Consider the following 17,065-nt stretch of genomic DNA (forward strand, 5'->3'; position numbering starts at 1 on the left):
TTAGTGTATACAAACAGTGAAAACTAACACTATTCGAAACTTTCGAATACATGTAACAACCCGCATGTAAATGTTTCAATTGAGCAGCATAATGAACTATTCTATAATCCAAACCATATTCTTGAACGTTTGACGATGTCTAGTACAGTTAGTTTATGGTATCCGGGAATATGATTTTCTAAAAATTGTGAATAATTAAAATATGTAAAGTATCTGATTGAACTACTAACCTGGCATCTCTGCTAGAAACATAAACCATAAAAAACTGACATAAGAACGTCACAGCTGAAGGCGTCACAGATGTTATACACGCTAAAGCAATACAAAATTATATAACTATACACTGAAATGAAAATCTTATTTATATTCATTAGATTTGTCATATGAATCATATGCCGAATATAATTCATAGAAATTATATAGAAACTTATAATCTTTATTTAATGTGTATGTCAAATCTAAATGGACGTTATCATAATGAAAGTTATAAAAATATCCCATATAATTTATATGGAAATCCGATGAAAGTCGTGAATCGTACTGCTTGAAGCTGAAGGAATAGTTGTGTCCTCGATATTCGTCAACTGCTCCAGACCATTTTTTTTCAGGAAGTTCCGCATCTCAATGTAATTTTAAATCGCTGAAAAAACAGCTCATCCAACTTCGTTCAAGGATATGCGTTAACGGACCATGAAATATATATCCGGTACGTTTCATTACTCTATCTGTCTAGTAAGATTCATTTTTTTTTGTTTTCAGTCTCGGGATCTCACTTCTCTTTCGCAAATATCATGAGGTGCTCCCTTACCGAACGGAATACTAGTATAGCTTGAATGCTTAAAGAAAAGTAGTAGTTTGTAATTATCTACTATTCGTATGACCTCCATTGAAAGATATATATATATATATATATATATATATATATATATATATATATATATATATATATATATATATATATATATATATATATATATATATATATATATATATATATATATATATATATATATATATATATAAATATATATATATATATATATATATATATATATATATATATATATATATATATATATATATATATATATATACATATATATATATTACTAAACTAGTCATATGGTATATATGAACCTATCTAAATAAATTCGAAGTGAATATAATATGCGCTTCATAAATTGTTCCAATGTATGTTGTGCGGATATCTAGTAATGGTTATAAGACGCGCCAATAAATTTGACTCAGACTGGAAATTTCATTCGTTATATGGAAATCCTGTAAAAATAATGTTAAGAAGAGTTTTATGTTTCACAAGATTATCTCATATATTTGACATGATGTTGAACACATCTTGTAACTTTTATTGGAAATGCTAATAGTGCAAAATCGTTAGAATATCATATAATGTGAAAAAGAAAATTTAGCTCAGTGTATATATGTATACATCATTTAAGATATATAAGATTTAATTCCTTTGTTCGGCAATTTTTTTGACGAAAACTTACTTTAACATAATCAATAGAACCGATATTTCGGTACATGAATTTCATTTTACAAATATCATGCAATTTTGTACCAGACGATCAGTTTTATACAAGTTTTCATTACAGAATTCTGTAAATAGATATACCATTCATGCGATAAATTTGAATAGTTACCGAGTACGATAAAAATCGTACTGTCTATATGGTAAAGTTTCCTTCCAATAATCGAACTTCTGTGAATATTAAATGTCGTAGAAACTAACTGTCAAATAGTCACTAAAATTTTCAGTAAGTGTCTTTTCATTGACCAAACGTAAAAGCGGATTCGTCGAATGACTTGAGGTACAGATGTACCAATGTTTAAAACATTACAGCTACTCACAGCCTTTTGTTTGCAGAAAATAATTTTATATCATATTTCTGGTATATAAATCGACGGATTGTGGAAACCTAGCTAATCATTTGCAATTTGACATTTGGGTTTCTGAATTGTAGTATTTTTACGGGAGGAGTTAGAGTCTATTATTTATTTATTACAATTGGCAGTTATGCCTGCTTTCGAATATGTAGAGGGTGGAATGTGTGAAGGGGAAGGCAAGAAGAAATTTAGGGACATAAGTGACAACGGCATATCGTTGTAAGTACAGTCTGTTACATAAGAGCGTGGTCCCGATTACTCGCGATCGGCAAAGTGTAATGGTTTGATTTTTTAAACATAGAGGGCAGTAGTGTAGTGTCAGAGAAGAAATCAGCTGACTACTGTTTACAATTCGATCTCAGCATTTTTTCCAAAATGAGTACCGCGTACGATTCGCGCTTCTCTATGCAACGGTTACGGTAACAAAACATACGAGAGAGCAACACGGTAACAAAACATACGAGAGAGAGAGAATACCTACACTCTCTAACAGCGATTTGCGTTTCCAGTGTGCAACAGTGGAAGTCGTCAGAGCTTCATGGGAGCGATGTGTTTAAAAACACTGCAGCTCAGTTAAGTTGTCCGAAATTTGAGTTGGAGTTCATTGTGATTTCGAAATACACCTACCGATTCCACATGTAATCGAATGTTTCATCTTATTTGGAATCCAATTGTAAATCACAATGAATTCTGAGTCAAATTTCGGAAGAGTTTACCGAATGTATATGCCAAAAGCCATCTCAGTTCTGCCTAAATGCAGATCCCGTAGGTCATGGCAATTCAAGGCACTTTTCCGTCCCACAGATCATCATTAAGAATTATTTGAATGTTTTCTATTTCTACAAAGCTTCGGATTCAAAATGAAAGTTAAAAATCTGCGCCGTCACTGACATATTCAATTATGACGGACAACGCTCACACGCAATGCGCAAATGAAAGCATTGATCTTTATACTACTCTGAGCGCAGTTTCCAAGCTGCGCCAGTAGCTGGCATGTTTGGATGCAACCCAAGAACGAATCTTGTTTCATCAAACTAGTTGAGTACCAGAATATCCGGACACCCATTAGAAGTTTGAACAGCATTTGAAATGCTTAGATTATCAATTTGAGTTCGACATGTGATCACAAGATTCGACCGTGAATTATTCTAACTGATTGCCTTTAAAGCTGTCTTGCTGTAGGAATGAATTCGTTTACCACAGATTCTCTGCTGAAGTGCCAATTGTATCCCACGTAGATTTCCGCTTGGAACACAGTACAGTATCTACCAAGTGAATGAGACTGCTCTAGCCTCATTTCACGACATCAGTCCCAGCACGACCATGCTGCATTCAATCAAAGAGAGTATTAGGGTAACGGAGAAATTTTGGCCACCTTAATATCAATATAAGATAATCGTCGGCAAAACTGTAAGTCGGGAATCCAAGGTCATTAAGTTTCATTAACAAACCATCAGCGACTAAGTTCCATAAAAGTGGTAGAATACCACATGGAGGACACCCCCAGATACTCTGCATTTTAATCGGGATTTAATGATATGGTCAGGAATTGTACTGGAGGACATTTTTCCGCTTGTTACAAAAGGGAACTATAAACTAATCAAGTTTATAATAAACACAAATCTGAAAAGGCCACTTTTTGGAAAAATGAAGAAAAATATATGTGTAACTCGAATACTGTCATAACTCAGCGATAGGTTTTCAACAGATGAAGGGAATACCCAGCTTTCACATTATTTTTGTAGGAGAAATAAAACAATAACAAAAAAATCCTTTCAACAAACTAGATGAGTATTTCGTTATGAAACACTCTACGTACAACAAAATCGAGTAGCTTTTTCAGTGGTAATGAACAGGTTACAGACATCCAAGTAGGAATCTTGATGTTTGTAAGAAATTTTACGGTTGTTTGGCTCACCAAGTAGCAATCGCTTAAGCCTACTGTCAGAGTGCAAGCGCCACGCGAAGCGTCAAGACGAGCGTGCGAGCTAGCTACATTTGATCAAAGCAAACCTGTCAGAATAAATGTGATGCGATAACAGTACACCGCATTGAATTGCATCGCTTCGCTCCGCATTCCGCACTCCCTCTGACAGCAACCTAAGAATGAAGCCAGAGAGAAAGAAAATGCGACGCGATGCGAAACTCGACAGATCGCACGAAGTCGCGCGGCAGAGCTCCGTCCATTCAAGTTCAGCAGAAAACACGCGACGCGATACGTATCGCGAAAGTTTTCCAATTAGAGATAGTAGCCAAAGTGATAGTAGTAACACAATAATAAAATTTATTTATGTTCATATTTATTGAAAAGAAAATTCTGATCAAAATCAACCGAATTCATCTTGATTGGATCCACTCTTTTTGAAACCATCTACATACTGTATTGTCAATTACTGCAGCTCTATCCGAAGTTATAGTTTTTATTGCAGAATTCAAATCTTTCTAACGAGGCGATGGTTTTCCCTAGTAGTTTTAACTTTCGAAGCTCTATTTCCAGAAGTAGTGCCGATTGGTTATTCCTTTCGCAATTCTCTTCCACTTTCCAGCTGGGAGGCAGAATAGAATAGCAACTGATTGTATACTGGATGTCTTGGCTAGTTCGAATGTTTCAATCTGACTAGATATCATTTCAAATTACCCTTCTTCGATGGTATTAATCATGTCGTTGTTGTAATTTACAGAAGGCTTTATATTCCTCGAAGATATTCGGGGATTTTTTTGATGGCGTAACATGCCTGTTTAATTCAAGCCCACCAAGCATTCAAAATATATCGCCACCTGAAACCCTTTTTCAATTTTTTCTTAGCATTTTCATCTAAAAATTTATGATAAATGTGAAGACTTTTGCATCGAGATAACTCAAAGTATTCTCAAAACACATTTAATGCACTTTCATTGACTGGCAAGGACGCCAGTAATATCTAATGTTTTTGAAACCCCTTTCCAACACTTGTTCCAAAGAACCCAGTTCCGATAATTGCAAGATCGTTGATCACAGAGCGCATTCCGTTGAAAAACTGCTCCGATTGGTGCTTCGTATTAATCAAAATATCTTCTTCCGCTATTATGAAAAATAGTTTAGGAAACCTTTGTTTGCTTTAGCGTTTAGCATGAAAAAAATGTGCTCGTGTTGTTTCGTTGTTTGTCGAACAGAAAATCGCTTGTCACTACGCAACGCGTTTACTCTGGAATACATGTTAATTTTTTGGTGGAAACAAATGAACGAAATTCAGATCCTTCAATGTTCGCATAGCTTCGCGTCGCGTGTTGCGCCCACTCTGGCTTCACTATTACCTTTGAGCTTGCATACAATGGTAATTAATGCGTGCAAATTTGTACATAACAATGATTTTTCAAAATTTTTTAGGTTTTAAAAATTAGAGATGGGCAATTTGTTCGCGAACGGTTCAAAAGAACTAGTTCTTTGGAAAGAATGAATAAGCAATAGTTTTTTTTCGAGAACGGTAGTCCCTCAGTTCAAAATCGTAGACTTTTTTTTGCTCGCTCAACCTTTTATCGAGAACGGCATTGTGAAATGAGCCATTGTTCGGACCTTGTGTCGATTTTCCTTTTAAACTTTTTCTACAAAAGTCGGATTATTTTGCAGTTTTCTACGAAAAACACACAGTTTTCTACGAAAAAGCACTGATTTTTAAAGTTTTTAGGTTGATTTCCAGTTGATTTTTTTTGCAAAAATTCAATTTCCACATACTAAATCCCATACAAACCTTAAACCTCGGTCGCGAAAATATAGTTTCACCGATCGAGCTAAAATTTTGCATAGTTCTTATGGGACCCAAAAGGAACACACAAAGTTCACTGGAGCTGAAATCTAAATTTTGTCCCACCCTAGTCAGCACACTGATTTTGGGGCAGACTCCTTTGACCCGGGAAAGTCGGTCACGCTATATCTGAGGAAAGTGAGCTCTGAGCTATCATTTGAATCTAAGCTTGTGAAAACTGGATGAGCGGTCTCTCAGAAAATCGACGACACTTTTTGAATTCATTTTGAACATTTAACTCCGTTACTCCGGAACCGGAAGTCAAATCCAGATGAAAATCAACAGTAGGTAGAAGAAAATGGAGAAATGGCGGCCTCTGAGAAAATCAAGTGCATTTACTGTCGAACCGGAAGTTTAATCCTGGTAGAATTCAATAGTAACCTATGGGACCAAGAGACTTTTCATTTGAATTTGTTTGTGAAAATCGGTCCTGTCATCTCCGAGAAAATCGAGTGCACATACACATAGACATTTTGCGTACTAGAAGAACTGAGTCGAATAGTATATGATACTCGGTTCAAGAGTCGATTTTCATAGTGATTACATATTTATGGTATATGATAAACACAAAAATATATTTTTCAAAGCAACATTAAGACACCTAGTGAGCTATCTAAAATGCGAAAGATATTGATTTATTAACAGAAAAATTGATCAAGTTGAAAAATGAAAGTGGATGTTCTATTTTAAAACAGTTTCGGTTTTATTCACAAGGGGACCATTCGAATTCCTGTATTGCCATTCTGCTGCTCCCCATCCTTTCAAATTGTTTACCTTGAAGCTACATAATTGCTCAACAATACGACATTCGCTTTCTTTTCCGATGTAAAATTCGGGATTTGCAACCGCTTGTACCATTACTGTGTACAAATCCTGACCTAAAAATAGATGAATTTTTAAACACTCGAGTTCGCCTTAGCTTACTGATACGTTGAGCTACCTGTATTGAATTGAAAAGCATAATCTACGGGAGGGATACCTTGCTCTCCATGTTGATACAGATCTAAATTTACACTGATGATAGGATAGTTGCATTTTTCGTTGGATAAACTGATAAAACCTGCTTCTAGCCTATAAAAATAAAAATACAAGGATAGAACCTGAACTTTATACATTGCTTTAGTTAGAAAGAACTGAGATCTACATGTTTCTATAAATACTTTTGCTGAACGTCTAGTATCTATGTTTATGCTTACCTAGAAAAGGTGACCGGCATACTGATAACACCTACTGTTATTCTATCCCCGTTTTCAAGATGAATAAAGTGCATAACGTAACGATGAAAATTTCTCCAATCCCTTCGCTCCCCTATAAATGAGATTTAAACAAATTATCCACTTGATGCCAGTTGGTCCAATCCTTCAAAAAACGAGACCCCAATTCTTAAAAATCAAATAATATCAGAAAAATACGTAGAATGTAATGAATCCAAAACACAAGTTTTTTTTATTCTGTTATTTTTATGATTTTATACTTATTATTTAAATAGCGTTTGATTCTATAAATCAGCAATTTTTGCTGTGAGAAGAATCAGCAATCAGTAGTGAGCACCACATAATAGATTACAATATCACATTTGATATAACATAAACTGCTAAAAGCTCACACTGTTTTAAAAACTCATGGACTTCCAGAGTAAACGTTTCAACAATATCCGATATTGAAGTCCCGGAAAGTCTTGTTTCACAGTTCTTATTCGTGCAAACTGGGGGAAAATTTTACCTGCTATCTTGAAACGAATAAAAACTTCCCTAATTTTGTTCTAAACCTCAGCCCCTTCTGTATAAATAAAAACACTTTTTACGCGATTTCAGCGTAAATTTAATCGAGAATCGTATTATATCAAATAAAATGTAAAAGAAGTGCAGTGAATTAAATTCGCCTAAATCAAGAACTGGTGTATTTGCTTCAGGTAGCCTTAAAATAGATTGTTCAAATCGAGGCAACTAGGATAGGTAGACCAAAACTTTTCATGAGCGGTTCGAACGAATAAGATTTTCCCTTTGGGGCACCATTCGCAAACATGCTTGCGAAAAATATGTGATATTTTGAACATTTAGGGGTTTTTTGTTTTGTGCAAGAAAGCACATATTTAGTTTCAACTTTCTTTGCGTTTCGCCTTCGGCTCGTCAGTGCTTAAAGCAGTTCGAATTGAACTGCCATCTCGTGCCTAGCAGTTCAACTTAAACCGCTAAGCAGACGCAAAGTCCACACTACTTATGTCCCTTTAAGGATATAACATGGCACCTAGTGTTATATCCTTAAAGGGTCACATAAGTAGTGTGGACTTTGCGTCTGCTTAGCGGTTTAAGTTGAACTGCTAGGCACGAGATGGCAGTTCAATTTGAACTGCTTTAAGCACTGACGAGCCGAAGGCGAAACGCAAAGAAAGTTGAAACTAAATATGTGCTTTCTTGCACAAAACTAAAAACCCCTAAATGTTCAAACTCTGCGGCGACCAGTAGCCAGTCGTCATTCGTTTACGCCCGAGACGTCAGATAGGATATGGCACCTAGTGTTATATCCTTAAAGGGTCACATAAGTAGTGTGGACTTTGCGTCTGCTTAGCGGTTTAAGTTGAACTGCTAGGCACGAGATGGCAGTTCAATTTGAACTGCTTTAAGCACTGACGAGCCGAAGGCGAAACGCAAAGAAAGTTGAAACTAAATATGTGCTTTCTTGCACAAAACAAAAAACCCCTAAATGTTCAAACTCTGCGGCGACCAGTAGCCAGTCGTCATTCGTTTACGCCCGAGACGTCAGATAGGATATGGCACCTAGTGTTATATCCTTAAAGGGTCACATAAGTAGTGTGGACTTTGCGTCTGCTTAGCGGTTTAAGTTGAACTGCTAGGCACGAGATGGCAGTTCAATTTGAACTGCTTTAAGCACTGACGAGCCGAAGGCGAAACGCAAAGAAAGTTGAAACTAAATATGTGCTTTCTTGCACAAAACAAAAAACCCCTAAATGTTCAAACTCTGCGGCGACCAGTAGCCAGTCGTCATTCGTTTACGCCCGAGACGTCAGATAGGATATGGCACCTAGTGTTATATCCTTAAAGGGTCACATAAGTAGTGTGGACTTTGCGTCTGCTTAGCGGTTTAAGTTGAACTGCTAGGCACGAGATGGCAGTTCAATTTGAACTGCTTTAAGCACTGACGAGCCGAAGGCGAAACGCAAAGAAAGTTGATGTGATATTTTGTTATACAATACATACCAAAGCTATGATCTCTCATACAATCTAATTTTAGAGGATAGTGGATTCCATTGATTTGTACTGTTCCGTTTAAGGTTCCAAACTGCTCATAGTGTGTTTGATGGTATCTAAAACAAACACTGATTAAAGGAAGCTATTCTGTATTATCAAGTATTTAAAGAACTTTTTCAAATTTTTGAAGTGTTGCCTCGACCATCGCTCCTTAGCCATGGCACGTGCTACAGAACGAGGATCCATATCTGAAGCAAAATTAAAATATGGTAGATCAGATGTCCACGTTGCATCAAGCTTCACGTCAATATCTTGTGAATAATCATTCTCGTATCTCATTTTTCCAGTATACTCTATTTTCCATGATATCATAGGTTTTAGAGGTGTTAATTTTAAGCCTTCGGCCTCAAATACCCCGAGTTCAGCATCGGTTTGAATCATGCAAGTATCAGGCAGCCTAGGCGAAACCAAAAGCTTGTTATTGTAGTCGGTAACTTTCAAATACAAAAATCCATTGACAAGATGATTTTTTCTCCTAGCAGTTCCACATACAAGCCAGGAGTGTTTTGAGTTTGCTCCATTGAAATATACAGCATCTACGGCCTGAAATAAAACGAAAAAGTTATTCGGTAATTGGATCTTTCTATTACTGTATCGTCACTTCCTTCTCTCAAGAAAATGGTTAAGAGTGTCTTCTCATTACAAATCATTGAGTTCATTCAAAATAGTCAGTCCAAAAGCTTTGTTGTACCCATAAATCATGAACGAAACCCGAAAAGAATAATATGTTTCAATTTTAGGTACCTTCAATAATGACGTGCATACCGGCACTGAACCAGGTTTAAGAACAATATCCACAAAGTGGAAGACACCATCCGGGATTGTTACTTAAAATAATTTTGGATACCTATTCGTTTCAAACAAACCCATATTGTAAGAAGACACTATCCTTGTAATTTGAATGACATAAAACATTTATTTTTGAGACTTTCTCATCAACCCTCATCAACCAAATTTTTATATTTGAAGGTATTGTAAAATAACAATTTTTAGTAGTAAAAATCGTGCTGCATCAGATATTTTCAAACCCGGCTGTCGGATATAGTCGAGTTAGTTTGTATGATCATCATCTAACAAGAACTAAAACCGGTAATACTTAGAAATTCGTTTTGAGGATTCCGCAAAAAGCGTTGTCAATCATAATTTCAGAACTCATCAATTTATTATACCGGAACAGAAAGTCAGATTCGGATAAAGTTCTCATTGAAATCTAAGACCTATTATATGAATCAGAGTTGATGAAACTTGGCCAAGTCATCTCGACGCTAGTTCCATTTTTGAATTTTGTTTATCACGATCTCCGGGACTTTTCGAGCTGTATATCGGAAACTTGGACTGGACATCAAAGCTGATGACTGAAGCATTTAGATTTGCATTGTTTTAGATTGGGGAAGCGGAAGAATCCTCAACAATGGGTCAAAACGCACGACTGCAATCGGGTAGAAGTGAGATTGTACACTATAATCAACTAATTAGACAACGTATAGATAAATTTTGAAAGTGGATTTCGGAGCTTTATGCTATATCTCAATTGGGTCATTAGCTTGAACGTGAGATAATTTTGAAAATTAATCCAAGAAAGAAGTTACTTTTCAATATTTCAGTATAACCACATAACCACAAATAACTCATGAACTATGAATGGTTATAAACCAAGCCTGACTAGGAATAGTTATAAACCATGAGTATTTTTAATCGATTTGAAGGAAACACGTTTGTGCATGTTATTTAAGACGGTCGATTTGGTCAATCAAATTATAATCAAAATGCCTTTATAATTGTTTTTTTGCCTATTACGAAATCGTTCACTCTTGGTTACAGCTCACATCTTTTTCGGGGTAACTATGCTTCACCAAACTGGTTCCAATTACGCATCATTTTATAACAGAGCTAAATAATATTCAAACAAGATTTGTTTTATATGGGATTGCAACTGACTTGTAAGATGTTCACTAAAAATATCAAGTTTGTGAAGTGCAAATGATATTAGTTCATAAAATGTATATGATATTCCGAGTACGCGACTTACTGGCGTTTGAAACTAAAACGTTTTAAACAATTCAGAAGTACTATGACGGTATGATGAAATGCGAAGTAAATATGTTTTGACTCAATGACAGCTAGACCAAGTTCTACTTCTCATTTATATGACCTAATAACTGGTCGATGAAATGAATGCGTTTCATTGGAAGATGTAACGAATGAACTGTGCACGGTTTTGTTAAGATTTCAGAGATGATTGGTCCGATTTTGATCAAACTAGTCGCCAATGAAAGGACTCATCGAATGACCTATTGTTTGGACCGTGTATCGGTTTTCCATTAATAACTGTTTCTACAAACGACGGATCGTTCGGACAGTCTTCAAATGTTTTTTGCCTTCCTTTGAAAGTAACACATGCGCTGATTTTGAAAGTCTACCTCCGGACGGTTTTTCGGCAAAAAGCCAGTATCCCCATATTATTTTATAGATTAAACATTCCTTCGACTTCTAGTATAGAAGTTGTTTCTTATCAAATAAACATTAAAGGAAAGGACATTTGCATTGCTTCGGTATATATTCCTCCAAGAGCTCAAGGACAGCGACAGTTTGATGAACTGGTCGAAGCCCTTCCTGCTCTTGTTTGATTTTAGGAGATTTCAATTCGCACGGAAATATGTGGGGTTCCGTTTACAATGATAGCAGATCATCTTTAATATATAATATTTGCGACAATTTTGGCATGACGGTATTATATATGGGTAGCATGGCACGGATCCCAAGACCTCCTGCACGTCCAAGTGCATTAGATTTATCTCTTTGCTCGACTTCAATTCGACTAGATTGCATCTGGAAAGTATTTCCTGATTTACACGGTAGTGATCATTTACCAATCATCATCTCAATAAGTAGTAACAAAGGCATTGCTAATTCAATTAATATTCCATATGGTTTGACAAAAAATGTTGACTGGATTAAATACCAAAGTAGTATCTCAAGTACTTTGAACTCAATGGAAGAGCTCCCCCCTCTTGAAGCATACGACTTCCTCGTTTGTTCGATTCTGGAGGCCGCAGAACAAGCACAAACCAAACGATTTCTTGGTCCATCGTCTAACAGAAGACCTCCAAACCCTTGATGCGTTCGGGCAGTCTTCAAATGTTTTCTTACTTTGAAAGTAACACATGCGCTGATTTTTAAAGTCAACCTCCGGACGGTTTTTTGGCAAAAAGCCAGTATCCCCATATTACATCCCATACAAACTAAAACTTTCGGGTACGATATTGTTTCACCGATTTAGCTAAAAATTTGCATAGTTCCTATGGAACCCAAATGGAATACGAAATGTTTGGTAGAGCTGAAATCTAAATTCTGCCCCAGCCTAATGTACACGAAGAATTATCTCGATTGTTTAAAACAACAAAACGATTAGTTGTCTTTCGGACCAGAACATAGCTTGATTGTTTAGAACAAATCAAGAAAACATTGACTGAATCAAACCAGAATTGCTCAGGATTTGATTATTACAATAATGTTTTCTGTTTGTACTATTGAGTCTCAACCGGTACTCGTTGGTACCTAAAATTGAGTAATTGGAATAAATTAGGTTCATAGTTGAGGAAAACTGTGGTGGAATATTTTTATTTTATTTTATTATTATTGTTATCGATTCCATCTGACTAAAGCCTATATGAAATATAATCTTATATTATATGGTTACACTATTTTTAATCCGTGTGATAAATCGGCAAGATGGTTCTCCGAATTCGAATAGTTCCTCGACAGATGTAAAAGTTTGAACCAGTGATGTAAACGGCTCATGATATCCGAAGTTAGTGCGATAGAAGCAAAGTAAAAGAAATGAGCCATGACGCAGAGATCTGGATGGTACTCGGATGCTCAATGATGACAATAGTTCAGAGCTGTTACCTTCGCCATTCAAGCGTTTTGCAACAAATCCAGCCTGTTGTAGGTTAGCTTTTGCGATTACGGCAGATCGATGCATATTGAACGTAAGCTTTTCATCAAGCAGCACACCTAGATCACTAAATTGATGAGGGCACAAATCTCCAAATATCAAGGGGAACGTGCCATTTGAGGCAATTTGTTCTGATTCCTGCAGATTGCTTCCCTGGGGTACTCCGGACGAATTAGTGAAACTTGACGATTTTGTTGGACCAAGCTTAACACGTAGAATCCTACCAGTTAAATAAGATCTCAACCAAATTGTAATACGCTCAGGAATTCCTAATTTTGATAATTTTGCCAATAGAATTCCATGATAAATCGTATCGAAAGCAGCTTTAAGATCAGTGTAAATAACGTCAATTTGCGCTCCTTTCTCCAAATGTTCAAAACAAGTTGTAACGAATTGGAGTAGATTTGTGGTAACTGATCGTCCCGGCATGAATCCGTGTTGATCATTCGAAATATAGCGTTTAGCTTTTTATAGGAGAGCACTACTTACGACAATTTCAAAAATTTTAGATCCGGCTGAGAGACTCGTGATACCACGATCATTTGTAACCTTCCGTTTATCACCTTTTTTTGAACAGGGACCATAAACGATTGTTTCCAAATAGCCGGATATCGAGATTCGATAAGCGATTGGTTAAAAATTGTACACAATGACTCAGCAAGAACTCTAATGTTTCAGGAAAACACTACAGAAGGTAAGCCGTCCGGACCTAGTGTGAACGTACATTTAGGTTTGCAAGTAGCTTTTATAACCACATCAGGTGTAACATGTGGCATATAAATATCGACCAGGTTATCAGGAACATCCATAATTGCCAAATCAATTCCAGACGTTGCAACGGAATGCGCAGCAAACACTGACGCGAAATGAATGGCAAACAATTCACATTTTGTCATATCGGCTGATGATTCAGTATCATCTAAGAAGATACTAGCAGGAATTGCAGAGTTTCTTCTCTTGGAAGTTACATAGCTCCAAAACCTCTTGGGTTGTCGTCACGTAAAACGTATGATTTGTAGAGCGACGAGTTCAGGTTTCGATACTCATTGAATGCTAAATTGAACTGCGTTTATGCTCAGTTGAACGATAGTCACTCCATACAGGAGAAACACTAGGGCGAAGAATCGGTACATTAGTATCCATCCAATTGTTAAGCCCGGAACAAAACGTATCAGCTATTTCATCTGTGTTTAGTTCATCTACTAAAATCGTCCAGTTGATTTCAGATAAAGCGGTGAAAAACATGTCGAAGTCGATTTAATTGTAATCCAACGGCAACTCATCATCAACAGTATAGTAATCCAAAGGCAATTCCGAAACTGCAAACGAAGTGCTAATCATCAACGGCGGATGGTGACGATCAATTGGCAAGAGCGGTGAGACGGACGCAGCAATGTCGACAATCATATCGTGGAAGCAAAAAATAAGATCCAGTGTGCGATCTAAATAGTTGCGAATAGGGTTCGTTTGTCAGAAGTTGAAAAAGTCCATACTATCCATTAATAACGAGGCAGCTCTCGATAAAGTAACGGAGTTACTAGGTCGGAATTCATCGTCTTCCTGGCTGCAGAATAATTTAGGCTGATTATAGTCGCCGCATAGCAGGACGTTATCTGAACCATAACTTATGTTATTGATTTGTATCATTTCGTTTAATTTACGTGTAAAAACTTTTGGTTGTGATTCAATAACATTTTACCATTTCCCATGAATTTTTATTAGTTATAATTTATATTTAAAGAATTCTTCAAATTTAATATGGCGGCTTACGGTTTGTGGATATTCTTTCAAATCGCAATATAATTTGTATTTCCAAGACGTGTTTGACAAGTAAGTTATTCAAATTAATGGCAATTAATTTTATAAATCCTAGTTTGTTCATTGCATTTTTAATGTAATCGGTCTTGTCCTGTAATTATTCTCTTTCGTGTGTTCTGTTTTTTATATTTGCACCCTTATAATTCTGCAAGTGAACAATTGAGATTTTTTTGCTCTCGTGCAATCTGCTTCATATATTTGCGTCCTTATAATTCTGCAAGTGAAGCATTGACAGTGCAAAATTCACAAAATCAATCCGCATAACATTCCGTAGCAATCTATGGCAAGGTCTTTTCGTCAAATTCGGGTTTGTGAAAATCAATCTAATCGTCTCCGGTAAATCGAAGTAAGTTCCAATGACGAGTTTTTAATAATTGTTTCCGGTAGTTGCAGAAAGCGGGAATCGGTATTGCCGAAATAAGTTTGTATGATAATCGCCTCACAAGATCTGCAAGCGTGAGTTTCTGCTAACCAGTTTTGAAAAATCAGTTTTTCTTTGCATAACTTATAAAAAAACTCTAATTAAAGGTGTTGCACTTAACACCCTGTAGCTCCGGAACCGTAAATCAGATTTAAATGAAAATCAGGTTACGAGCATGTCGTGTGATCGTACCTACAGTATGGCGACACCATGTCGGAGCTACTGGGTCCGAGGTAGACTGGCTGAGGTTTCGTTTTGGGATGTGTTTGTGAGTCGGGATAGTTCATTTGGAATAGGAATTTGTTGCTAGCGGTCGTCCCGATCCGCATCACAAGGACCGGTAAGCGATTGTTCTGATAAGTTTAATTTTTTTTTGGTTCTCGATGACCCGTTTTTCTCGAAAAATGATTCTTTCGCCAATTTGCTATGACGACCACTGAGAAAAGCTAAACAACAACGAACCCTATTTGTTTTTCTTTATACTCCTCCTCCATCAACTAACACACAACGACGGTTTGAAATTTGCACTGTATAATATCGGATGTCGGGCTCGGATTAAATTTGGCTGTCACCTACAGAACCATATGACTATAATCTACGTATATCAAAATCGGTGTAGCCTTAGAATAACCAGTATAACTACATTGAGTTTACTTAGTAATAATCTAGTGAGTTCTTAAACTATAGCTATTTATAAACCAATTTTAATAAACTCTAGACTAAAGTATTCATTTGCTTGGAACAGCCAAGGGTGGGTATAATTTATTCATGTATAAACTTTTCATTCTCTGCCAAGTATGAGAAAGTATTCAAATGAACTGAACTAATGAATACTTGGGAGTTGTTCCACAATTATGCGAGATATCAAGATATTACAAACAAACTTACATGTTGATTAGTAGATAATGGTTGAGGCTTATCCAAATCTTCATATTTACTTCCATCACTTTTATTCCCGAAAATACGTGTCACCGATTCCTTAAACTACATAAAAGCAAATATTATTAACAGGTTTTTTGCTGTCGTCTGAATAAAACCAGGTGTAGATTCAAGTACTTAGCAGACCTAACTACGAATGTGCGTAAGATATAACCATTACAACCTTTCTCAAATATAGTAAGCTCCACATGAAACAGAATTTTATCAAATAAAATCCATTATTCTGTTGATAGACTCCAAAAATTGGGTTCATTCTTCTCTTAAAATCTGCTCTTTCTCTTATCAGCTGTTATGGTCTATAGTGCTTGAGACATGTGTGCATCAAGACGCTGGGAGAAGCACTGATGTTTCGAGACATTATGAGTTTTAAACAGCTGATAACTGACTCTAAAATTCTTTATCGATAAGCGTAGTATGATCTTCTCATTATCTGGCAAAATGTTTTTGTAATCTTTTCGTTCATTTAAAGAATTATAGCTGAAAGCGTGCGATAAAATAAAACTCGATAAGATAAAATGAGTTTAAGTTGCCTTATAGACAATTCGCACCTGTATGAACCTAATTCAATGCCATATGCATGAGGTTCAATTGTTTTAAGATATACTATCACTAACGAAGATCGTATTTTTAATCTGCTTTAACTTTTTCGTACAAGAAAAATACAGTAATGACTGAATTATTATTATTATGAATAATAATACTCATTGATTGATTAAGTACTTTAGTCAAGAATTGATCTACTGGAATCTTTTCCTTCGTCTTGAGACTGGAAGCAAGTAGAACTATTGTATTCCTTTCCCCTGCCGGCTACAAATTCTCATTGTAACAGACTATCAAATTCAATCAAATTTGGCAACCCAGTATCGAAAGACACTGCTTTAAGCTTTAACTTTAACAGCCATTGTTGCAAAACGCAAAGGCGGTTTCTTCCGTTGTCGTTGAACTGAAATTCACTTTTTTGCCATTTTCTCAC

The 17,065-nt window shown here is 36.1% G+C and overlaps 1 protein-coding gene across 1 annotated transcript; it reads right to left on the bottom strand.

Annotated features, from left to right (window-relative positions):
• Positions 1 to 6,299: 6,299 nt before the first annotated feature.
• LOC131432976 (uncharacterized) lies at positions 6,300 to 16,417 on the bottom strand. Its single transcript, XM_058599663.1, has 7 exons — positions 16,256 to 16,417; positions 16,042 to 16,137; positions 9,069 to 9,499; positions 8,906 to 9,012; positions 6,884 to 6,995; positions 6,628 to 6,758; positions 6,300 to 6,565 (listed from the first exon to the last, which is right to left on the bottom strand). Exons 1-7 carry the CDS (start codon positions 16,343 to 16,345, stop codon positions 6,369 to 6,371), a joined length of 1,164 nt encoding a protein of 387 aa, XP_058455646.1. The 5' UTR covers positions 16,346 to 16,417; the 3' UTR covers positions 6,300 to 6,368.
• Between the last annotated feature and the right edge of the window lie 648 nt (positions 16,418 to 17,065).

The sequence above is a fragment of the Malaya genurostris genome, chromosome 2, assembly GCF_030247185.1.
Source record: "Malaya genurostris strain Urasoe2022 chromosome 2, Malgen_1.1, whole genome shotgun sequence".
NCBI lineage: Eukaryota > Metazoa > Arthropoda > Insecta > Diptera > Culicidae > Malaya > Malaya genurostris.